The sequence below is a fragment of the Osmerus eperlanus genome, chromosome 22, assembly GCF_963692335.1.
Source record: "Osmerus eperlanus chromosome 22, fOsmEpe2.1, whole genome shotgun sequence".
In the NCBI taxonomy this organism is placed as follows: Eukaryota; Metazoa; Chordata; class Actinopteri; order Osmeriformes; family Osmeridae; genus Osmerus; species Osmerus eperlanus.
In genome coordinates, this window is record NC_085039.1 from 7,826,030 (window position 1) to 7,851,434 (window position 25,405).

General features: G+C 49.1%; 1 protein-coding gene and 1 long non-coding RNA gene across 3 annotated transcripts; one reads left to right on the forward strand and one right to left on the reverse strand.

The window, feature by feature from the left end:
* Positions 1-106: 106 nt before the first annotated feature.
* LOC134008531 (uncharacterized) lies at positions 107-3,507 on the forward strand. Of its 2 annotated transcripts, none has more exons than XR_009928140.1 (4): positions 107-125; positions 2,256-2,343; positions 2,490-2,653; positions 2,860-3,507. It is a non-coding gene; the product is annotated as an uncharacterized LOC134008531 (long non-coding RNA). The 2 variants fall into 2 exon arrangements; XR_009928139.1 differs by lacking the exon at positions 107-125 and adding an exon at positions 2,057-2,183.
* LOC134008530 (junction plakoglobin-like) lies at positions 3,222-24,032 on the reverse strand. The gene is made up of 16 exons (XM_062447943.1): positions 23,868-24,032; positions 12,280-12,332; positions 11,543-11,710; positions 10,576-10,829; positions 9,793-10,031; positions 9,239-9,440; positions 8,581-8,725; positions 8,141-8,244; positions 7,494-7,832; positions 6,436-6,588; positions 6,050-6,169; positions 5,414-5,564; positions 5,043-5,164; positions 4,689-4,731; positions 4,189-4,347; positions 3,222-4,054 (listed from the first exon to the last, which is right to left on the reverse strand). The coding sequence occupies exons 2-15, from the start codon at positions 12,290-12,292 to the stop codon at positions 4,193-4,195; spliced, it is 2,208 nt and encodes a 735-aa protein (XP_062303927.1). The 5' UTR covers positions 12,293-12,332; positions 23,868-24,032; the 3' UTR covers positions 3,222-4,054; positions 4,189-4,192.
* Between the last annotated feature and the right edge of the window lie 1,373 nt (positions 24,033-25,405).

Genomic DNA, 25,405 nt, shown 5'->3' on the forward strand with positions numbered 1-25,405 from the left:
GTAAATCTGTATAACAAGCGGGAAGTGAACCTGCTGGTCTGATTTCAGCTTGAGTCGTCTCTATAATTGACCTCATCTTTCCTGTCTCTTGTTTTCGTCAGGCGTTGCGTTGAAAGGATTGCGTCGTAAGAGGGCGATGATAAAGGCCGTAATCACAATGAATTGATATATATATAAAATAATGAATATTGGGGGGGGGACACACATCCCCCCAATATTCAAATCTGGTCAAAATGTCCCCCCCCAATATATTGATATAAAAATATAAATGTGCTACGCTACGACAGGCAACCACGCACCCTGTCCGAAATTATAATAAAAAATGTAATTCGCCCCCTAGGAAAATGTAAACGGAGCATTTGAAATGTTGTAGCTGAATTGAACATTTCTTTTTTTGAGGTTCAGGAGACCGTGCCATTGGAACGTGAAATGCCTGGGATAACCTGGCCGGGAGGTAGGATAAAGAGAACGGCCAGCTTCAGTTTCAATGACCCTGACAGTGAGTACGGCTCAACTAGGAACTATCGTGCCAATTGCTATACACGTTTCTCTTGAAGCCTGATTAAAGTATCAGTAAACCAGTACAATGTTGCAGGTCTGGAGCCTAATGCACATTTGTTCACGGTTTTTGTTCTTTAACGTGAAGAAAGTTTCAGGGAACAAATTAAAGGAGCCTAACTCGAAGGGAAAACAACAGGATGGAAGACTGTAGCCAGCTGACTACTGAAAGAAGAAATTATGGACAGAATAATCGTTATGGAACACATCAACTTGATCTAAGGGTACAAGTCAGATATACCCCAAAACATTGTAATATTGTATAAAATGTCTCCATGTACATGGGTCTACTCCCTTCTGTGGCATATGGTTTATGTGACTGTTATCCATTGTCCCTCCAAAACAAGCAGGCGGTTATTATAGTCAGGTACAACAGGTTTTGGTTCTTGCATTCCAGTGCTATGTTTCCTCTGCAAGTCTAGTTCCCTAACATAGCTTTACCTTCTGTGTATTTATAGGGATGACTGTGCATCAACAAAGAAAACCAAGAGACAACCTCTCCATGACCAACATGGCAACAATCAAGAGTAAAGAGAATTGTAACGCTGGGTGTCAACCTGCCCCCACTTCTCATGTGTTAAAATATGGAGTTGCTGGACAAAGTCTCTACTTGATGCCTCTCACATCTCATTGTGCAACTTACTGTAGCATTGCTAGTCCTATTTGGATAAGTAAGGGCCAAGATGTGGTGTGATTGGTTGTCCTTGTGTTTAAAGGGATTTGTGAAGCATTATTCTGTGGATTCTTCATCTCCTGAGACCTTCTCCTCAGCTCTGGCTTGTCCTACTCCTTCTCCTTCCTCACATCTTGCTTTCTATCTCTGGTTTACAATAATCATGGTAAAGTAGGTAAGATTTAACCTTCATTTTGTAACATGTTTGCCTTTTAAATGATTTCATTCATTTGCAATGTTATTAAATGTGTATATTAACCTGACCTTGACCATTCTTGTTCTGATTTAACCCAGAGTCAAATCACTGTAATTCCATTGGTATTGGCCTTTTTTGGTTAATGTTAATACGCTGTTCAGTTTCCCATTTTCCTTCAAACATAGGGGAATTAGTTTAGTTTTTTTGGACAATATTCAATCCAGGCAAATCAACCTGCACATACATGCAACCCGAGCTGTACTCCAACTTCAGAATCTCTTCATACCCTTCATGTGTTGTCATTAAATGGAACTTGTGAACAAGTTTTTTTTTTAAATGCGTACAGATGCAGTATATCTGCATCGAGGTGTCCCATCGACCTTGACATTTGAGATGCAGCCGTCCACAGCATGTCAGCCCTCTTTTAAGCCTTAGAAACAAAAGGCTGTCTGAGATACTTCAGAGTAGAATCGGTGGTCCTGGGCACCAGTCAAGGAACACTGTCGTGGTCCACCACCACCATGTAGGGCGTACAATTTGATAGGTAAAGTATAATCAAAGTCATCTCCTATAGTCGGTGAAGTCACAATCAATGTGCTTGTTGCTGCCACCCAGTGGTAAAACTGTATTACAAGCGGGAAGTGAACCTGCTGGTTCTGGGTGCTTTGTTGAGTCAGTGTCACATTTTCACTGTGGATACTGCAGACATTGTATTTCCCGTCTCCAGTGTTTGTCAGGCGTTGAAAGGATTGCGTTGTAAGTAGGCGATGTTAAAGTGCAATAGAACACCTGCGTTGTACCTGATTTTAACATTTTTTTGGAGCTCAGGAGACGATGCCATTTGAACGTGAGATACCTTGGATAACCTGGCCAGGGATGAAGAGATGGAACAGCTACAGCTTCATTGCCCCTGACAGTGAGTACGGCTCAACGATGAACTATCATGCCAATTACTATACACGTTTCTCTTGAAGCCCGATTAAAGTATCATTAAACCAGAACAATGTTGCAGGTCTGGAGCCTAATGGACATTTGTTCATACATGGTTTTTGTTCTTTAAAGTGAAGGAAAGTTCAGGGGAAAAAATCGAGGAGCCTAACTTGAAGGGAAAACAACAGGATGGAAGACTGTTGCCAGAACTACTGACAGACATGACGGACAGATTGATCGTTATGGAACACATCAACTTGATCTAAGGATACAAGTCAAATATACCCCAAAACATGGTAATATTGTATAAAATATGTCTAAATATAGATGGGTCTTGTTCCTTCTGTGGCATGGAAGATGTGACGGTGTTTTCCATTGTCCCTCCAAAACAAGCAGGTGGTTATTAGTCAGGTACAACAGGTTTTGGTTTTTGCATTCCAGTGCTATGTTTCCTCTGCAAGTCTAGTTCCCTAACATAGCTTTACCTTCTGTGTATTTATAGGGATGACTGTGCATCAACAAAGAAAACCAAAAGACAACCTCTCCATGACCAACAATCAAGAGTAAAGAAAATATACGAAATAAAATCACAATGTACTCATAGCACAAATAAAATTGGATTTTGACCTCACTTTTGCCATTTTTCCTGAGGTGTAAAGCACCGAGGTGTGAATTTGTAGCTGTTCAGCAACCTCATAAAAAAGAACGCATTTACTTTATGTTTACTTTGTTTATACATACTAATGAAACAAGACGTTCTGCCATAGTCAGGCGTACTATCACCTCGCTCGTAAAAGTGCTCCTCGGAAACGCGATCCAACAGGAAAGTGTTTGTCCCACCTCACAAAAAGAAAATAGTCTAGATGTAGTTTAATATAATCTTTATTTTTCTTAAACAAATTTTTTAAGTAAAAACATTTTTTTGTTGTTGTAGAAAGACATATTCCCTGTCAGTAGTTGACTTATTGTATTCATCGTTCTTGGTTGTGTAAAGCCCACTGGTCGGGTTGTTCATGTTCCCTTCTACACAAATGAGTCAATAGAGAAAGCAGGAGAATACACCACTGAGTCAGAAACAACTCAACTGACTCACTCAACTAACTCACTCAACCGGTGGGGGGGGGGGGGGGGGGGGGGGGGAGGGGAGGGAGTCAGTGGGAGAAGTTTAAACGCGTAATGTTAAAACAACATGTTAAAACGGTGTCCGTTACAAAAGGCGCAGAGAAGCAAACGAACGGAAAAAAAACAACACAAAAAGGGTGAGCTGTACATGTCGAGTCGCCCCTGGCAGTGTTTCGTACTTAGTGTCGTTTATAAAATGAAGGCGGCGGGGGGAAAGAAAGAAAGGGCAGCTATATGATTATCGTCACAAAATAAAAAAAATCTCTTTGGCATAGATTACCCACACGAAAGCATACGCACCCTCAAAAAAGCCTCCTCTGCTTAAAACCTATGTGCATCCTCCTCATCATCATCATCAGTATTATTATCAGTACGATCATCATCAAACAACAAACACAAGCCCTGTTAGATTATGAGTCCCATGGTCAATGCTAACTGCATATATTACATCGGAGGGAGGTCCGAGTCGGACCCTTCTGTCATCTCTCCCTCTACTGATCGTTTCCATCCATTTCTCCACTCCCCCCCCCCAATCCATCTTCTCCTTTTTCAGACCGTCATCCCTTTAGCGTTTGCTGAATAGAAGGAGAAAAAAAACAACAACAAAAAACGAAGAAAAATAAGGTTTACGTGGATTTATAAAACACAGAAGTACGCGGGTTGAGATCTGGTCCTTCAGATCCAGCTGTAGGCTGTTCTCACTTCTCACCATCCTAGTAGTTGTCAGAGTACGGTGGCCTCATGTCGTAGCCCATGCTGGCCTGGTATTCCTCAGGCATGCCCATGCCCATCACCTCCCCATCCATGACATCGGGCATGTCACTCGGGTATCCACCATGGTAGCCCGGGTGGTAGACTTGGTCCATCTCTACAAGAGAGGAAGACACACACGCGCGCGCACGTCAAGACAATCGGTATGTGGGCTCCCATGTTAGTACCGAGCCGAAACATGCCCTCTCGAAACCAAACCACACCTGTCCAAACCAAACCACACCTGTCCAAACCAAACCACACCCCATACAAGCCATCCCCATCTAGGTCCCCCCCCCCCCCCCCCCCGCTTTCAACATTTATGCTGCGTTCGGTTGGAATGCCCTGGAATTACAGTGGCCTTCGGAGTCGTTTGGCTGCGGAGCCAAGAGAGTGTAGAGCGCGCACCGCTTTGGGATACACCGCGAGGGCACCTCGTACCCAGGCCTAGGGACTCACCTTCTGCTCCGTAGCCAGCCTCCATGGGGACGGTGTTGTGTGCCTGAGGGGAGGGGGGGGGATGGAGGTCACAAGAGGCCAAAGTTCAAAACACTGTCAACATGCCCAAGCATTTGAACATCAGTCACTTTGTGGCAGACAGTTAAAACCAAATAACTTACTCAAACAACGTTTATGCACGGATATTAAAATGGACATTACAAAAGCCTCTCACCGCCGTTTCTCTTTAACAATACACTGTTGGCAGGCGCGTATTTATTCATTACCACGGGCAAAGTTTGGTTGCCAAAAGACAATTGCTCATTTTTCCCCGCAGGGGGCGCCAGAGCACCAGTCTTAACCTGAGCCACTCACCATTTCCCAGGCAGCGGGGTCGTGCTTGAAGAGGGAGTGGGTGAGCTCCACGGACACGCGCTTCTTGTAGTCGGGGTTCTTGTCGTCGGAGATGCGGAAGAGGACGGCGGCGGCGTAGGTGGCTGAGAAGACGACGAAAGGGAATCGATGGAGGTTACTCATTTAGTTTCTATAGCAACTGTGAGGATCGTTTGGTGGCATTTAGGGAGTTAGTAAACCGGGCCTAAACAATCCACGGAGGCAACATTTCAGTCGGCGACAAGTGTTCCGGAAACGAAACCGTTTCCATCTTGTGTGTGTGTCCTGACAAAACATGCAGAGTGCCGGCCCTGTTCCGTGTGTGTGTGTGTGTGTGTGTGTGCGTGTCTCACCGATGCCCTCGTTGTTGGAGTGCAGCAGCTCCATCAGAGGCGCGGAGGCGCCCTCGGCGTCGATCAGCTCGGCCGACTGCTTGTCCTGCGCCAGCTCGCACAGCGCCCCCGCCGCCACGCGCTTCACGTTCTCCACCGGCGAGTAGAGCAGCTGGAGAGGGGGCGAGGGAGGGGGGTTAACATATGCATACACACACACACACACACACACTTCAAGCGCAGGGCCTACGCAGAAAAGGTGACGATCCGATCCGCAAAACACACAGGGGAAGGTTATCAATCGATCCAGCACGCATGCACGCGCATGCACACGCTCCAAAGTCCCGGTGTTACGTCCCCCCCTATCTGTCTGTTTCAGTGTGCCTTGAGCGTGTTGGTGTTCTCTGTGTTGTGTTCCTGTGTGTGTTCTGTTCTGTGTGTTCCGCAGGTGGTGCTGGTTCGCCCCTGGTTTTCCGCTCATCCATCCCTCCCTCCCTTCCGTGATGCCGTTCACCTGGGTCCAATCAGCAATCATCCCATCATGCCCTCCTGTATAAATTGTGTTTGTTCTGTGTTTTGGGGTCTTCTCTTGGTACAGAGTCCAAGAGTCTCTCCCGTCTCCTCTCTCCTCGACTATAACACCCGGCTGCGCCTCACCTGCACAAACAGTGGGATGGTTTGCATGCTGGCGATCTCTCCCCTGCTCTCTGGGTCTCGGGCCATGATGTGCAGGGCTCCTGTGCAGCCCTCCACAATCTCCTCCATTCTCACTCCATCCTGAGAGACACACACACCATTATTGATTATGTCCATAGCATGTAGTGCGTCTTTTCTATGTAATGTTATTTCAATCTTCTAGATAAAAGAGGAGTTTGTTTTCATCATCAAGGCACCCAAACAACCTTCAAATAAGCTATGCTGTTACATCAAAGGCTTACAACATGCTGTTGTTAGCAGGGATTCACATTAAAAAAATAGACCATAATTAGGCCTCAAAGAGGAAAAGCCTCTTTGAGGCTTTGAAGAAGGTAAACAAAGCAGACCTGGTAGGTGTGCTTGTTGGAGGATCCGTGCTTCTGGGCGTCCTGGTGGGCCTTCAGGAGCAGGTTGACCAGGCGAGGGATGGCACCCGCGTCCCTCAGGGGCACCTGGTTTTCCTGGCACAGTGCCAGGTTACGGATCAGACCCACCACAGCCTGGAGAAGGAGTGGGGGGGGGGGGGGGGGTCGTTAGGGCAACGTGATTCTTTCTCGTCACTTCCTTCCCACCCGGTTCTTTCTTTGTGCGATGGGTTCGTCTTAGCGGGTCGTCTCTCCCGTCTCCTCTCTCCTCGACGTACACGGCTGTGGTGGGGCTGGTTGTCTGCTTCTCTATCCCTCCTCCACCTCTCCCTTCCTCCACCTATATCTCTCCCTCCCTTCACCTATAGCTCTCCCAACCTCCATCCCCTCTTCCTCCCTCCCTCCTCTTCCTACATCCCTCTTCAACATCCTTCCTTCCTTCCTCCCCACTACTCCCCCCTCTTCCATCCCTCCCCTCCCCACCTCCATCCCTCCCTCCTCTTCCATCCCTCCCCACCTCCATCCCTCCCTCCTCTTCCATCCCTCCCCACCTCCATCCCTCCCTCCTCTTCCATCCCTCCCCACCTCCATCCCTCCCTCCTCTTCCATCCCTCCCCACCTCCATCCCTCCCTCCTCTTCCATCCCTCCCCACCTCCATCCCTCCCTCCTCTTCCATCCCTCCCCACCTCCATCCCTCCCTCCCTCTTCCCTCCCCTCCCCACCTCCATCCCTCCCTCCTCTTCCATCCCTCCCCACCTCCATCCCTCCCTCTTCCCTCCCCTCCCCACCTCCATCCCTCCCTCCTCTTCCATCCCTCCCCACCTCCATCCCTCCCTCCTCTTCCCTCCCCTCCCCACCTCCATCCCTCCCTCCCTCTTCCCTCCCCTCCCCACCTCCATCCCTCCCTCCCTCTTCCCTCCCCTCCCCACCTCCATCCATCCCTCCCTCCCTCTTCCCTCCCCTCCCCACCTCAATCCCTCCCTCCCTCTTCCCTCCCCTCCCCACCTCAATCCATCCTACTACCACCCTGCCTCCCTACCTTGATGACGGGCCAGTAGTAGGGCTTGTTGAGCAGCTTGACGATGGCGGGGATGCCATAGTGGACGCGCACGGCGTTCTGCGCCAGCTCGGCGTCCGGGTGGCGCGAGGTCAGGTGCCGCAGGGCGCACACGGCCGGCTCGGCCACGTCCTCCTTCTCGCCGGCGCGCAGAACGGCGTGGATGAGCGCCTCCACGCCGTTGCCCTGGGTGACCAGGGACTTGTTGCGCGCGTTGTTGCAGGTCAGGTTGGACAGGATGCCCGTGGAGCAGGTGAGCATGTTGACGTCGTCGGAGCTGAGGAGGCCGACCAGGACTTGCAGCAGGCTGTCCAGGCCGTCCTGGGAGGGGGGGAGGGGAGAGGAGGAAGAGGAAGTTAGTCCTGTTGTCGTCGTTGTCGTTTAGGTTTTGTTCAAACGTTTTATTTCAGTCAGTCGGAACGAAAGTAATCCAAAAGGGAAACGAGGACAAAGAGAATGACCACCAGGGACGACGTTTTTAAATGACCTAACGACAAAGTATATATATAAAAAAAAAAATCTCATCAAAAAGGTATGGTGAAAAGTGACGAGAAGCCTTGGGATTGAAGGAGCAACAATGTGAGGTGAAGGGTAGGGGGGGGGTCGGGAAGAGAGCCAAAATGGCCGACCTGCTTCGTGGCGGCGTCCGACAGGTTCCTCAGCGTCCACAGGCAGTTCTGCATGAGACGCTGGCTCGAGCCAGTCAGGTGTTTCCCCAGCGCCTGCATCCCACCTGGATTGTTGGAAGAGGGGAGAGAGAGAGAACGCTGTTAAACGGGCAAAATAACTAGACACGTCACCGAAGAAGTACACGATTAATAGATGTCGTTGTATCGTTGTTGAACAGTGATCAGATACAGATCGCTCGTTGGCACCGACCCCCATAACACCGTTAGACCTGTGCGCTTACTAGTCCTTAATTATCTCCGGCACTTACAACATGCATCATTTCTACGATGCTTTGGATAAAAGGGTCTGGTAAATGAATACATATAAAGTATCAACAAAAGGCACTTCGTCTCCCCCCCCCCCCCAAACAAACAAAAAAAGATGTCGTCCGGCGACTCACCGGCCTCGACGATGGCGGGCTTGTTGCTTGGGCACACGGAGAGGACCTTGAGCACCCGGCTGGTGGTCCAGAGCAGCTTCTCGTAGCTGTAGTTCCTCATGATGTGGACAAGCCCCTCGGGACCCCCGTTCGCCAGGATGATCAGCTGGAGGAGACACGCAGAGAGTTACTTCAGACATTCAAAACGGGCCGTTAACGCTGAAAACACGGTTTCCACATCGGCCACGGGTCGCGGTGCCCTCGTGTGGCGACTTGCGGGTCGTGGTAGGACCTTCCTCAAATATTCGGTAACCTGCTGGGAATTGCGCGCGTCGGATTGGCAAAACGGAGACCTGCCCATATGTGCATGTGCACGTTGATGATCTTCACACAATAAACGACCTCTAACACACACCCACACAGTTGCAAAACCACAGGTTAACACATGCAAACTCTGACTTCCACACGCGCACAGATGTTCCAACTACACCAGCACGTCCAAACATGCAAGTCCCCGCCCTCCCTCACACAAGTCTCACAGGCGCATATTCACACAGTCATCTCTCACACACACACACACACACACACACACACACACACACACACACACACACACAACCAGGGATAGGCTACTACAAAAAACACCCACCACACACCTACAAAACCACCACACACACACCTTGCTCTCCTGGTTGCCGTAGGACAGCAGCTGCAGGCAGTCGGTGGTGATGGCCAGGAACTTGGGGTTGCTCTTCTTCAGCAGGGGCACCATCCTCTGCAGGCCGTCGGCCAGGCGCACCGCCATCTTGGCTCCCTCCTGGTGCAGCAGCAGGTTGTGCAGGGTGGTGATGGCGTAGAAAAGCACCGACTCCATGGGAGAGCTGGGCCAAGGAGGGGAGGGGGGGGGGGGGGGGGGATTTCATTAGAAATCCAATAAAACAACAATAAAAAAACGTTTTTACTTTGTCGTCATTGCGACTTTGTTGGGGGCAGGAAGAGGCACGGGAAAAATGAGAGAGGAGGAAATAAGGAGAAGTGTGTGTGTGTATAGGACGGGAGTAGAAAAGCAGAAGAGACCGTGTGAGCGAGTGTGCGCTTGGTGGAGGCAGTGAGGGGGGGGGGGGGGGGTGGGGGGTGGGTAGGGAGGTCACCGGGACCCCGTGGCAGACTTCGCCAAACAAAAGACCGGGGAGGGCGACTAGGCCAGAGGAAAGCCTTCTGAAGCCCCCTCACCTGAGCATGCGGACCAGCGCGGGGATGCCGCCCGACTTGAAGATGGACAGGAGCCCCTCCCTCTGGTGGGACAGGTTGTGCAGGATGCTGGCCGTGGCCCGCGCCGTCTCCATGTCGCCCGTGTTCTGCATGGCGCGCACCACCGCCGCCACCATCTGGGGAGACGCCATCAGCGCGCGGCGGGACGCCTCCTTGCGGGTCAGCTGGTTGACGATCAGCGCCGCCTTGTTGACGACCACCTGGGTGGGGGGGGGGGGACGACAACATTTTAACACAGGTTCCCGTCTCGCGGAGTAAATATTCGGTTTCATTTCGCACCTTTAAGATACCTAAGGACACTTTGCGAATGAGGGGTTTACACGGTTGTGGAGGAAGGTTAGACGGGTGTTTTTTTTGGTCATCAATCCTTTTTAAGGATCTCCTCGTCTTTCTGGGCTATCAACTTGTCTCCCCCCGAAGCACCCCATTACCGCAAAGGCCTACAGACGATCCATCTAAACACACTTGCCCAGCTGCTACCACATAAAAACAGACAAGAGGGCGAATCTCCAGCTCATCCATAGCAACAACAAACAGGTCAAACAGTAAATAAAAGGAGCAATAAAACCAAAACCCACCAGTCTACAACCAATTAGACGACCCCAAGTTAGCCCCTCCCCCCCCCCCCCCCATCTGTCCAATCACCCGTTAGCCCCGACCCCCGCCCCCCATCTGTCCAATCACCCGTTAGCCCCGCCACCCCCCCCATCTGTCCAATCACCCGTTAGCCCCGCCCCCACCCACCTGGTCCTCGTCGTTGAGCAGCTTGGTGAGCTCGGGGATGGCACGCGTGGCCAGCTCCGCGTCGTCCTGGTAGTTGATGAGGTGGACGATGGCCGTCTTGAGCATCTGCGAGGGCTCGGCCAGCCGCTGCACGTTGGTCATCTGGGACGGGTCGGTCTGCGTGGACAGGATGGCCGTGCCCTCCGCCACCGTCTCGGGGAACATGGCGGCGCGGACGCGCTGGGCCCTCGTCATGGTGTACTGGGACTCCACCTCTGTTGGGGGGGGGAGAGGGGGGCGGTCGAGGAAGGAGGACAGAGGCTGGGCGGTCATATTCTTCGCCTTAGAAGGCCGTGCTGTTGTTCCGATTGATTTTTATTGGGATGCATTTACATTTATTCATTTAGCAGACGCTTTTATCCAAAGCGACTTCCAGGAGAGAGCTTTACAAAAGTGCATAGGTCACTGATCATAACAACGAGTTAGCCCCAATCATTGCGGGTAGCCAAAACATGAAGCATACATTGTGAAAAACCAAAATATCTACATATCTCTTATATACTGGTCTTTATATCGAGGTACGATAAAAGGGAGTGGTTTTATTACAGTGTGTCAATATTGTAAGTCGACAGCATGGTAACCATCCATGCTGTGGCTATTCCATAGATTGCTACGTGTGTGTGTGTGTGTGTCCAGGAGGAGGACGGTGGTTTGGTGGGTGGATGGGTGGGGGGGGGTCGTTTTCTAATCGTTAGAAGGCAGTGGTGTTGTCTTGATAGATTTTATTGGGCTTCATATCTCTGGTCGTCTTATCTAGGCTCAATAAAGAGTTGCTTTATTACGACGTGTCAATATGGTATGTCAAAAGACTTCTATGTGCATGTGTGTGTGTGGCCAGTGGTACCAGGAAGACACTGATACGTTTGACGTGTGTGTGTCCCCATAACAAGTCAATGTATTGCTGTGTGTGTGGGTGTGTGTGTGTTACCGGCAGGGTGCGCAGCGGTGACCGTGGTGACGGTGTAGTGCTTGCTGCTGCTGTACTCGGTCCCCTCGTCGTCGCGCACCGTGGTCGCCCCCGACTGGATCCCGGAGTCTCCGGCGTAGTACGTCTGCTGCCACTCAGACACCTTGACCAGGCCCTCGGGCTCGCCCACTGGGGAGGGAGGGGAGAGAGGAGCGGACGTGGAGAGAGACAGAGGGAGAGGTAGAGAGACAAAGGGAGAGAGACAGAGGGAGAGGGAGAGAGACAGAGGGAGAGGTAGAGAGACAGAGGGAGAGGGAGAGAGACAGAGGGAGAGAGACAGAGGGAGAGGTAGAGAGACAAAGGTAGAGAGACAGAGGGAGAGGGAGAGAGACAGAGGGAGAGGTAGAGAGGCGGAGGGAGAGAGACAGAGGGAGAGAGACAGAGGGAGAGAGACAGAGGGAGAGAGACAGACGGAGAGAGACAGGTAGGGAGGGACGGATAGTGTTTGAGAGAGAGAGAAAGAGGAGTCAGATTGGGGTAGAAAGTGGTTTTTGGCCCAATATGGACATATAGATAGTATAGTTTGTGTAATGTAATCTATCATGTCAAGTGTACTACTGGACAGAGAAGTTGACAGTAGAAGAGGAAGAACAGAAAGAGGATCAACATGATAGAATGAGATGATGCGAAAGGAGAAGGAGAAAGAGACTAATCAGGACTGAAGAGGGTCAAGTATTTTTATTCCTTCAAATACTTACTTTGCATTTCCATCCTCGCCTCCTGGGCTTAAACCAAGAACAACAAGGAATGACTGCAAGACAAAAACAACAGACAAATACACATAAATAAATATAAAAACACACTTACATTGATGTAAAAAAAAAAATAATTATAGAACAACAAGCCAAATACCTGACAGAGCTTCAATATTAGCAAGCCTATGTTATTTAAAGTTCTCCTTTGTTCTACATTTATTTCACCACAAGGTGAGCACATTTTATCCGCAGTTACAAAACACAGAGAGAAACCAGGAGTCATTGGACGAGCGCACGAGGGGGCGGAGAGACAGCTGAAAGACAGGAATGCTGACACCCCACCCCACCCCCCCCCCCCCCCTCCCACACACACACCACCAAACCTTTGACCCAAGCCAGCGCCCATACGGCCATGAGATTGGGATGCTTGCTCGCTTCGCTGATTAACCAGCCTGACAGGTTTCGTGTGTGTGTGTGTGTGTGTGTGTGTGTGTGTGTGTGTGTGTGTGAAACCGATATTCACACAGTTTGTCCTAGTCATCCACACCTTGGCAACTGAGACACCCCTACGCCCAGTTTGGGTGTGTCACTGTCTCATTTCACAATTGAACAGGGATACCTTCTTCCTGTCTCTCTGCATGTAGGTGGTACTGCAGACTTGCTCACCACACACCATCTGTCACACACCTCCAACGCGTTCTTTCCCCCGGACACGGCCCGCACAATCTGTACTTTTACTTTCCAGTACCCGAGTGTGGCTCCTAGTCTCCATCAAGCCTAAGCCCTCCTTGCATTTTAGTCAAGGCTCTGAGCAGTATTGCCCTCTGACCGACCCCCTCCTCCACCTCCCTCTCTTTAAATCCTTGCCGTCACTCACCGCTCCCCCCCCCCACCCCCACCCCCCATTTCTTTCTCACAAGCCATTTCCATCTAGTTTCCCCCAACACTCATGTTATGCCCTCATCTAAATGCTTGCAAATTAGCGCATACCATTCAGTCTACTACTGCCAACACCAAAAACATTTGTTTGAAGACTTCCTCGTTGTGTCAACAGACCCAACATATCATGGGAAGAGATTGGAGGATATCCCCCCGTCATATTTTAACTCTGCTCTGAGATGCTCTGTCATCCAACCAGGGTCTCCATTTCAACTCTTCGTAGCTGACGGCAATTTACACTTGTGTAAAGGAGACATCTGTAATTGGTTGTGACAGTGCACACACTTGCAGCGGAGACAATATCTCCAGTTCTCCACTCTGTGTCGTTGGCTTTTTCAGATGTTTGCGGTGCTGGGTCTGTAACTGGAGTGACGAGATTCTTCGCAGGGCGCATAGTTGACATGCCGTGCGTGTACAACGTGTGAGAGACTGTGTGAGTTTGTGTTCGTGTGTGGGGTGAGCCTTCAGTTACTGTTTGGTGCCATTCTCCCAAAGAGCAAAGGCCAAGTGTGTGAGAGTATGTAAATATGTACACGCATTTGCTTCTTGATCTATGTTATTGTTTTGTTTTTTTCTCCCCCACGTTCATGGAAATCGTGTAACTCGTGCTGTCGCATAATCGTACAACAATTGACTGCAAGAGACATGCATTTAAAATGTAGCGTTTGAACTATTTTGGTCGGCACTTATTTTCAGAGCGGAGTGGGTCACAAATGCCCAACCGACAGTTTGAAATGCCCGCTTAAAATACAACACAGAGTACCCATTTCATTCACTAACGTTCCCATCGCCGACGGTCTACAACATAAAAATAAATGGCCTTGCACCTCACTATGGCCCTCCTTTGCTCATTTCTGAGCGGTGAGCATTTCTGGGCGGTGAGGGAATCGGGCTAGTAATCCGAAGGTTGCCAGTTCGATTCCCGGTCATGCCAACTGACGTTGTGTCCTTGGGCAAGGCACTTCACCCTACTTGCCTCGGGGGAATGTCCCTGTACTTACTGTAAGTCGCTCTGGATAAGAGCGTCTGCTAAATGACTAAATGTAAATGTAATTTCTAAGGTTGGCTGACATGATTGGACGGCGCTGTGTCGTTGAGTGCATCGTCACAAGAAAAAGCTTTCTGAATGCCTACTCCTCTTGTAAAAGATGAACACGTTTCCCACAACAATCCCAAACTGCGTCTACATGGCGTGTTGGTGCGCGGTGAGAAATGCACTTAAAATTCCTTCCAGAAACTTTACCTTGCGTGTCTTGGCCAGCATATTGTGCATCTTGGAATTTGCATAGGCTACATAAAGTACATTTCACCAACTGACTGAACCATAGACAAAATATAATTTACACCTATCATTATCATCATTGTTTAAACATAACACTATTGGATCGTTCATGTTATATATAATATTTATATAATATAAATCATGGTTTCTCCCCCCCCCCCCATAAAAAAGAAAAGAAAAGCATATTTATATAAGTGAGTTAATGGTAGCGCAGTAATACTACAGGACCAGTGAAATGCTGGTCTTGTCTGGATCTGGATATGACAGGTTTGGAGTTACTCTGTGTGTCAGTGTCTGCCAAGCAGTCAGCCTGTTAGAGGTGTGAATGATAGTACCACTCCCTTCAGTGTTTGCCCTGGAGCTAAGCGTAGGGAGCGCGTGTGTAGATGTGTGTGAGAGAGTGAGAGTTAAGTTTCGCTCCCTAGGCCAGGGCAACCTTCTCTGTATGGGTGTGTGTGTGTGTGTACTAATACTAATGCCAGAGTGTCTTCTTGTGAACCATGACTCCCTCTCTAGAGAATGGGAATGCTTATCTTGACAAATTGACAGTCTGGTGAGTCAAAATCTGTCTCCACACCCTGCCATGGGAGCTTAATTCCTCTGTGTGTGTGTGTGTGTGTGTGTATCAACCATCAGTCCTCGTGTGTCTGTGAGGTATCCACCTCACCTCAACCTCACTGGATACAGGAGAATGAGTCACGAACCAGTCACCCAGCTTTGGATGGAGGTAGGGGGGGGGGGCTCATCCTATGGGTGTTGCCAAAAGAGAAAGCAGTTCTTGCAGCAACATGCAAGGGGCCATGTCTGACTTGCTTTTTTTTCCTCCCCCCTCTTCTCTGTTGCCATGAAAGGTGTGGTTCTCCTATTCCCAAGCTTGGGAGTGCCAACTCGCACCAATTAGTCCAATTAAGTTTACCATCCCAATAACGGGCTGCACATTTGAAGTTTGGAACTCATGCGAAGATTAGAAGTCTGGCAGTCTCCAACAACAGTAGATATAACGGTCGTTAAACAAACAACGCTTCAACGACAAAGCTTGTTGGATCCATTCTAACATGTGCCAAGTCTATTTGGCAGGATTTTCTGGTGTTTTGAAGTTAATCTGTTATTGTGTGTGTGTGTGTGTGTGTGTGTGTGTGTGTGTGTGTGTGTGTGTGTGTGTTTGAATGTGAAAGTGTTTGTGTAGTCTGTTTTCCGGGGCGCGGCAACGAGTTCAGCCAAGCGATCCGATTTGATTGTTTCCGTGTTGCGACACACCCCGCCATATCACCTTGGCAACCAAGATTGTTCACACACTGTGGCTGCATGTTGCTTGACCTCTGTCAACCTCGTGGAATCACCCGCTTCTCATCTCTATCATTTTGCTCACACACACACACACACGCAGTAACAGCTCATCAATGTGTAAATGACACACCCAGACATGGTGCAAAGAGAGCCAGTCAGGGCCTGTGGTTTTGTAGTGACTGTCTTGACCGACTGTAGCAGCCTGTATAGATGGCAACAGTGATTAAGCTGATAGGGTAAAGAACAGATAACACACAGACAGACAGAGAGAGAGAGCGACAGACAGACACAGAGAGAGAGACACACAGAGAGAGAGACACAGAGACAAACAGACGTGTTGGGACGGGTTGCTGGAGCGGGGCTCCACGAGGAACATCCCACTTACACTGAAACTAAGACTCTGAAACCACCAAAATCTAAACAAGCTTTTTGTTGTTGACAGTACGAAATACAAACTGAGCGAGATGCGTGCAGTTTGCGTCAGCACTCGAGAGGGAACATGTCAACATCGTAGTGGAGTTCCCCACCAAAGCCAGTACAAAGCTAACCATTTCCCATTGTCTGATGGCAAAAGGAGTAACTGCGCACAGTTGTTAGCTCAGAAATGGACTTTGGCCTTTATTTGAACACTGCAGTGTGGTTAATGACTGATAGGCTCGCACTCTTCTGTGCCTTGTCATTTCTCCTCCCCCCAGAACTGTGAGTCGAGCTTTTTCCAAAGAAGGCCACACCCTGCCCTTCCTTCTCTGTACTATCTACTGGCCGGGCTGCTCCTGTCCTAGGGGGTGGGTGGCTGGGGGAGAGGGGATTGAGAGGATACTGGGGCTCTGGAGGGAAAATGAAGCTCACAAAACGAAAAAGGCAGGAATGTCTGTTGGTGAGCTCCCGGCTGACCAGTACAAATAGAAAGAGAGAGGGGAGGGGGGGAAAGGAGAGAAAGGGCGAGATGGAGATGAATGGCGTTTGGCTGACCGACGCTCTAATCCTGGTGTGACATTCCGCACAAACTCAGTACATTCAGTCCCCCCCCCCCCCCCCCCACACACACATTTCACTCCGGCTCTCACTTCGACAACCCGAAAACAGTCCAAAGTGTAAAACACAGGCTCATCCCCCCCCCCCCCCCTCCCCCCCCTCGCTGTGCACTGACACGCAATCCTACCGTCACGCGGAAAATGACACTCTCGTTCGATGACTGCTGGGTCCTCAACTCCCGAGGCTGGTGAGTGAACACGCGGCTCGTCTCCAGGCCTCCCACACAGGCATGACAGACAGGGAGTGTCCTCGCTGCACCGCCGAGGCCTCGACATGGGTGTGGCCCTATGTAGGTGTGCGTGTGGACGCGCGGGGGGGGGGGGGGGGGGCGAGGCCCAAACCAGCATGGGGTAAAACAACAGCGAGGTATCTCTAACCCCCCCCCCCTTTCCAGAAGTATCCATTTGCGGGTCTCTTAATAAAGTCGTGCGGTTGCCCCCGCGGTGTTGAGAAGCAGCTGCCGACCTGCTTCACTGAGATAAGGTTTTGGGCTTAAAAAAAAAAAAAAAACGGCTACCCTAAGCCCTCGCAGCCAAACACGACTGAGGGAGGTTAGGGGAGGGAGGCGAGACCCCCAGAGGTAGAGGGATTAAGGCTTGGTGCCGAATTCCAACGTGGCCCCCGTAGCCCGTGGAAACGCCTGCAGCTAGATCTGGTGCGACTCGACAGGCATAGACGCGAGGCGCTTGGGCTCTGGGTGTTGTATTGGCTCCTACAACGTTCAAAGCAAAGCGGACTAGTGTGTTTACACTTCAAATCTCGGCTTATTCCCATCTGATGTTCTTTCGGCTAGGTAGACTCCCGTTACTGTACGGAAGGAGGTGGATAGACATTGATGCAGAGTTGGGGGGGGGCGAGCAGATCAAACAGATTAAGGCCCATTTCCACACATCTGTAAAGCTTTACAAACCATCTGGTTAGAGCCATACAGGGACATATATCCTACCCCCTCCCGTGGAACAAAACGCACCGCCCCTGTGTGACGCACCCGTCTCGCGTTGCTTTTCACCAAAACCAAAAACACGCACACACTTCCCTCGCTAGACTAAATGGCTTTGTGAGGAGCGGGCCAGCCAGCTGAGCCGCTGCTGTTAAAAGGCTGCGGTCAGTAAGTGCTCCCCAGATGCTGGGTTCACACACGCACAAGTACGGACGCGCGCGCGCACACTAGCGAGTGCCCATCCCTCACGCGAGTCCGGCAGGTGGTCAGGGACCAACAACTCCGCTGAGAGTAAGCTTAACCTCCCCTCAGGACGATGGCTTCCTTCTCGCTCTCCTACACTTCCGTCTGCTCTCCCTCGCCCTACATTGGCCCTGCCGCGGCGCTGTAACAGGCACAGCGGGCTAATTGGTTAGCTGTTGTGTACGAATCAATACGGGGAGGATGTGCAGTGGTGCGCACACTGATGCTAATGGATTCGTTGTGGCGGGGCGAAAGGAAGCTGTGGTCATCATGGGCCCACACGGCGACTCCGTGTGGGGGTCTGAACAATCGTTTTCCGGTCAGGACAAACAAGTTCTCCGTTGCCGCTGTCCATTTGAAAACCTTTTTCACAGCGTCATATAAAAAGACCGTTTGAAGTATCCCGAGGCCTTTGTGTCAAGACAAGTCGGTGAAAGGTCAGGAGAAAGACAGAAAGAGATATCAAATCTGTAAATGGTTTTGGATGGTGGAAGTGCCCATACTTGAGACCATTTATCAATCCAACAATAATGGCCAGCGTGCCAAAATCCCCTCTCCCAACAGGGAAACCACATTGAAAGGCTTCCCAGTGCAGCTCCCCGCTGGAGGAGGCTGCACGGGAAAACAGGGCTCAGCAAGCGCACATTCTTCCGACTGGAGATGGGATCGTGCATTACGAAAGACATATGCTTTTTATCCGTTTAAGAATCTGCGTGTCGAAGACGGTTTACATCTGCTCGTGCTACAAATGCCGTTCATGACTCTGGATACTGGATTAGGCCTCCAATTCAGCCCATTGAATCCATTAAAAGGCTTAAAACGCACGGACGGCATTAAACAAGCATGATTCGCAATAGCCGTGACCACGTACACGCGTGCAATTTTTCGTGGAACGGCCGGCCAACAGACTGAGCTATAGAGCTGCTCGTCGCAGCTGATAATGTTTAAGTTCTGTTGCTTTTCATTAGCAAGTGTATGGTGTTCACCAGGAATCATTAGGGGGGGGAAATATCCAGTCGCTAATGCTGTCCCCTTGCTAATTATCAAGGCTGCGATGGCCTCGCTAGCAGTCAATTGACAAATAAACATGGCAATTACATGGGGGGGGCGGGGGGGGGGCTCATTTTGGAGTCACTCGTCAAGTAAAGCCTTCTCTACTTTGGCCCCACTTACGTGTTTACTCAAACAGTCCCTGAGGTAATTACATAAACAAGCACCAGGATGCACAATGGCCCTAGCCCTGCTGGTAGACATGTCATAAAAGTCCCCCCCCCCCCCCCCCCCCCCTCCTTCTCTTCGCTAAAACTGCGTCAGAGCTGCCGGGTTACAGTCGTCTTCGTCTAGTCCCCCTGCGCCCACCCCCTGAACCAAAGGAAACTTGTCGCCTCAGAGGAGGAGGTGCGTTACGCACAGAACAAGCTCAGATTACACTGCTGGGAAGTGGGTAGGAGGGGGGGGGACGGGGACGCAAGGGTTGCGTCTTCACAGCCCTGTGACGACGTAACCTGGAAACCGCGTTCGACGTTCACGTTGTTTACAGAGTGGCTCCCCCCGCTCATGATTGATCAAGTCGTGAGAATGGGGAGGGCCTATGTCCCGGATGTGGCAGCGGAGTTGTTTTGGACTTGGCCTCTGGATTGTTCCCTCCATTGTTTAGCTGTGGCCGAGGACAGCAGGAAGGAAGATGTTGGCATACTGTGACCCAGTTGCTTTGTTTGAGAGAGGAAAAAGGAGACACCTAAAGTTATCTAAAAAAAAAGACTCACAAGAGTATTGCTATTAGAATAGAAAAAGAGAGGATTCACGCAGAGTATGTCCCTCCATGGCTTGCAGGGCTGCCCAGGTTGGTTAGATTGCTCTGTCTGAGGTTCCTCTCTAAGGGGGGGGGGGGGGGGGGGCAGTCTTAGCGAGCGTGGATACGCATGGTTGTGCTGCTGGGCACTGAGGCGATGAGACAGGTGATGAATATTTCAGGGAGATCGGAGCCGGACGAGAGGCCAGGGAGACCAGAGAGAACATCTGATGGGACCGTGACGAATGCAGCCTGCCCTGAGTTTGGTCTGATGGGTCACGAAAGCTTACCAGACGTACCATCAAAAACACAAGAAGATGGAAAGACTATTTTAAATATACCATCAGTATGTTTTCATACAGATCGTGAACAATACACCGTTTCAAGTCCTGAAATTTAGGGAGTCAGGTGGCTGAGCGGTTAGGGAATCGGGCTAGTAATCAGAAGGTTGCTGGTTCAATTCCTGGCCGTGAAAAATAACGTGTCCTTGGGCAAGGCACTCCACCTTACTTGCCTCGGGGGAATGTCCCTGTACTTACTGTAAGTCGCTCTGGAGAAGAGCGTCTGCTAAATGACTAAATGTAAATGAGCGAGTCAAGTCTGCATACAAAGGCTCAAGATTCTCCGCTCAGATAACTGCCTAGTAAGTGAATTGCTCCTAGTTATTAAAAGTTCCCTCCCCAACACACCCTCATTGCTCCCATGTCCTCTGCCTCTGGAGTTTAATTAAGAGATGAGTAGGAGGCGACTCGCAGGGTAGACGGCACAGCTCAGCTGAATTTACCTCAGTGTCCGGAAATCTGGTACATAACTCCCCCCCCCCCCCCAAAAAAAAACAGCATGTGAAACTGTGTCAGTTATGAAAAGAAAACACCCGTTAATATATTCATAAAGAAACACTAACGGATTCAGCTATTTCTGGCACAGTCCGTCATCTGCAGATGCACTGGGTGTTTCTGACAAGCGGGTGACGGGACTTCAAGAATCTAAAAGTTGGCTGAGGAACAACTTCGGAAAGTGCAAGTGACGTGTGTGTGTGTGTGTGTGTATGTGTGTGGTGTGTGTGTGTGCGGGGGGGTTCTTCCTTCATTTAGCCAACCCAGAAAACCATCTTAAGTGAATAATTCATCTTCGTGACAGTAATGTGAGCCCAGCTGGGTTCATTCGGGCGATGCCAGTCCTAGACAGCCTCTTAAAACATCGTGCCACCGCACTGATGAGGGCCCGGCGAAAGAGCAAGAGAGCTTCCAAGTTTTCCCAGAAAGAAAATCTAATCTAGGCCTCTTTTGACAAATGGACACGTCTTTAATGGGCGTAAAAAGATTCCACTCGCGTGAAAGTCCCCAGCCATTTCGTGATAAAGGCCTGGAAGAGCCGTCAGTAGAAGAGACTTCAGTACCCCGGCCTTGCCCCTAGAGTTATTCCTCTGCTTTCATGGACCCACAAGTTCACCCTAAAGACAAAAGTCACCTTGTCCGAGGACAAACACAACATTAATGATTGAGATTCTGTCTCTCTGGGATGGTCACACAGAAAAAGAAGAAAGCAAAGCCGGCATCAGGGGAGAGAGCAAACCTGCTTTGGGTTGATAACAGCATTGTCTGAGGACGATCTCTTCATAAACCCAGACCACGCTGTGGAGATTACCGAGCCATCGCACCACCTTCCCTTTGACCTTCCACGGCAACACATGGATCTCAATCCCGTATCACAGTTGACCCCAAACACAGAAACACATGCCGCACTCCCATGTGTGGGCTGATTAGACTGGTGTAACTGAGCCACCTGGAGTGCCCAGACACCAGCAGGGAGAGAACGTGTAAGAAACAGTGGGAGGGAGAGAGAGAGAAAGAGATAAGGTGGAAAGAAAAAGACTAGGGAGGTGGAAGGAAAACGGCACGACACACAGTAAGATGACTGAGTCCCGAGATCAAAACCAGACTATCCAGTTGGCAGACAGTAAAAGTAGAAACAGTGTGTGAGTGTGTGGGGGGGGGGGGGGGAGAGAAAACTCCATTCGGGACTAAAATAGAGAGTGTGTGCGTCAGAAACAAAGGCTGTTATGGTATATTTATGCTAATCCCCTTTGCAAAGTGTAGCCCTATTTATAAACGGCAAGATCTCCTGGCCCCTTGCTGTCCCTAATGTAGGACAATATCAGAGAATTAAGCAGGGAGGTTGATGTGTGTGTGTGTGTGTGTGTGGTGGGGGTGGAGGGGGGGGGGGGCGGATTAACGCTAGTTGAAACCCCAGCTGCATATCTCAGTCTGGTCTCTGGACTAAACCCCCCCCCCCCCCCCAGGGTGGTGCAGCTTCGGGCCAGCCAGGCTGCTGGACCACAAACGGCTGCACCTCGTGGCACAAGCCCAGAACCTGCACGGTTGGTCTGGCCCGCAGAATGTACTGGCGCTGTGAAGGAACTCTGGTCAATTCAACATGAGGCACATTCAAAACATCAGCTGGACTCACCGGTCTAGAACACTGGCGGTCGCCAACGAACGGTAGCGTGTTACCCTTTGGAGCACGCTATGTAGGGATTTTGCCCGTTATTTAGACGAGGGGTATGTGGGTTTGTACGTAAGCAGTGTGGGGTAGAGGAAGAGAGCAAGCTTTGCATTTTGGCAGACATCTGTTTAAACTCTAATTCCAGGCTTGTCCGTGTCCAATTTGACTTTTCCAGATATTCAAGTTGGTTGGGATGCTAGAAATGACTAAAACCGCATAAGACTAACGAATCAGATAACGTCATTTCAGTTACATGTTGTCAAAGTGGATTTACACTCAAACTCAAATGAGTGAGTCAAAATCCTTTCAGTAGCATGTCTGGGCAGTGAAATTGCTGTAACCGAAGGCTTATGCTAAATGTATTTGGTCATGGATGGGGTGGAGAGAATGAGGTTTACCATCAATGATGTAATCATTGTGAACACCTTGCTCATGTAGGACAGAGCTGGCAAATACATGTGGGAGGGGGGTGACAGAGTGGGGGGGAGGGGTGACTCACGTTTGCGTATCACTACCTCACTGATTATCATTATTATTTATTATTCATCATCATCCATTATGTATGTGCGAACCTTTCACAAGTCACACGCCCCACCCTACAATTGATTCGCTGGGGGTTTCAAGGCCAAAACACCATTTCCATAGAGATGTGAAAGGTCAATTTGGTGTTCATCCTGCTTTACAATATTTCATCCACTTGAGTGCAGCTAATCAAAATAATCGCAGGTAATCAGTTCTTTTTTTCCTGTGCAAGTGTCCATAATTTACCAGTGAAGGCAATGAAAATGTAGGTGTGGCATTTCGTATCATTTCGCTTTGTCAGAAAAAAGAAAAACGCCCAAACATTGAACCTGAGGAGTTCTTTATAAAAAAACAACACAGGTGCTGTCTCCCTTATGGATATGACATATCACACACTTTAATTAAGTGAACACAATTTAGCGGTGCAATTCAACTTTTTTAAAGTGACAAACTGAAAAATGGAATTCGTCACTTGTTAGGCATGTTATGGCGACCTATAGTGTGGACAGTGGTCAGTGCATTTGACAATGGAGCAGGATAGACGAACTTCGATCGTGTCCCGTATCTAACGTCACGGTAGAACTAATGACTTTCAGTTCAAGCCTCAAATGAGGTTAGACGTCGAATTAATCAATAATCCGTGTCCAACATTGTGTTTGATCAATTTGGAAAGGCAAGGGTTGGACAAAACAATCGTGTGTTTGACCCTAGAATCTTTATCCCCCCAAAAAAGACAAAGTACAAACTTTAAACGATTCAATGATGAACCGACTGTGGCCATGCTGAAATTAAACCCAAAGCAACACTTAACTCTCAAGTGGGAAATACTACATAACTTAACACATTTCTACATTATGTAGGTTGTTAAAAAGTATCAACAACGAGGAATAACAAAGAGAAAAAACGACACAAAATGAACCCCGTCTCAAAATAACACGTCCCACTTCCCTAACAAGACTAAACTGCGCGGTAGGCTAGTAAGTTGAAATGTACATCGCACTCTCTCTCAACAGGACTAGAAAGATACGGTCAAAATGCAAACTTACCTGTCGAAATACGACTGTTGTTTTCGAATATTCCAAGTCTACGTTGCTCCAAACACAGTTTGTTAAAGAGAAGCCTCCGTCTCTACCACACTACTGCTCCCAGACTATACTCTGAACAATGAGTAAAAGCGTCACCTCACTGCAAACTCCGCCCTCCTCACCACGAGTGCTTTAGCCCCGGCCCCACCCTTCGGTTAGGCACAGTATGGAATTTAAATGTTATTGGTCAGAAAACCCAAAGGTGTGTGTGCCGAAGACAAACAGCCAATCAAAATATGCCCTCTCATAGATAAATTCATATTAAACTGCGTTTGCTAAGATCGGCCAACACCTGTGTATGTATTCATTTAAATAAAGAGGAAGATTTACGATCTACTGCACCAATCCACAGTTTTCTTGGAGATATTTAGAACAGCATAGGCCCTACGTGTCGCTTACCTGTCTTCCGGGTGTGACCACACCTTAGTTTCGTCATGAAACTTCGTGTCCAGACAGAGGTGAGTCACATGGGTAAGTTATGTGGGGAAAGTCTCTTCACGATTTTCAAAGCTAGCAGTCAGTTAAAATACGAATTCCCATACAGTTGTCACTGCCTATAGTAGTCCATATACTAGTTCCATATCTATGTTTCTTTTTGTGTTTGTAAATGTTTGCTTGTCAGTGTGCATTGGTATAAATAAAGCCAATATGTTCCTTCGCAAATATAAACATTTGTTTTTGCCCCAGCCCCATGTAGAACACAAGCAATGCAGGGGAAGCCACATACACAAATTACTCATTCTGTACTCTGCATTTCAATCACCTTAAAGCCAAGCTTAACATATTGTTATGAAGAAAAACAGACACAGACATGGTGTGCCAGGGAACTGACACGAGGGGAAAGCGACAGATAGCGAGCATGTGGAAACTGTCTCAACTCGATAGCTCAAATAGGTCAGACTACTTCTTGCCTGAGGGTGTATTGTTATGCGGCATTGTGACAGCCATCTTCTCCAGGCCCAGACCGGAAGGGACATGGACCGAAAACAAGAAATACTGGGTCAAGACTAGTTTTATGGGCCATGTCTGGGTGTTAACAAGTATACAGGGGCAGCTCTCTTGTTAGCCCGTAGCCCCAGGCACCACTGACACTTATTTACACAAGAAGACATCTCTATAGGCTCATGTTCTCTAGTGTTGTGAGGACCAGGTGACACATTAGCAGTACACGTTAATGACACATTACTGCTTTGATGGAAATTATGTTATTGGTTAGGAGTACATTGGTGGATTGTATAGAATGTATCTTGAGAGATCAGATAGAAAAGAAAATCCAGATCAAATGATCTGTCAGTTTCTTTACTTCTAAAGAAATCTAAAGACAGAACTCTTTATGCTAAAATCATCTTTTGACACTTTAATAATTAGGTTGAACTGAACAACCTGACATCCATATCCTTCGTTTGGTTGCAATTACTCTGCGTTCCGCTGGTCTGAAACCTCACAGGGGATAAATATAATGTAGGATGTGCTGGAGAGAAGAATGGAACCATTGTCTC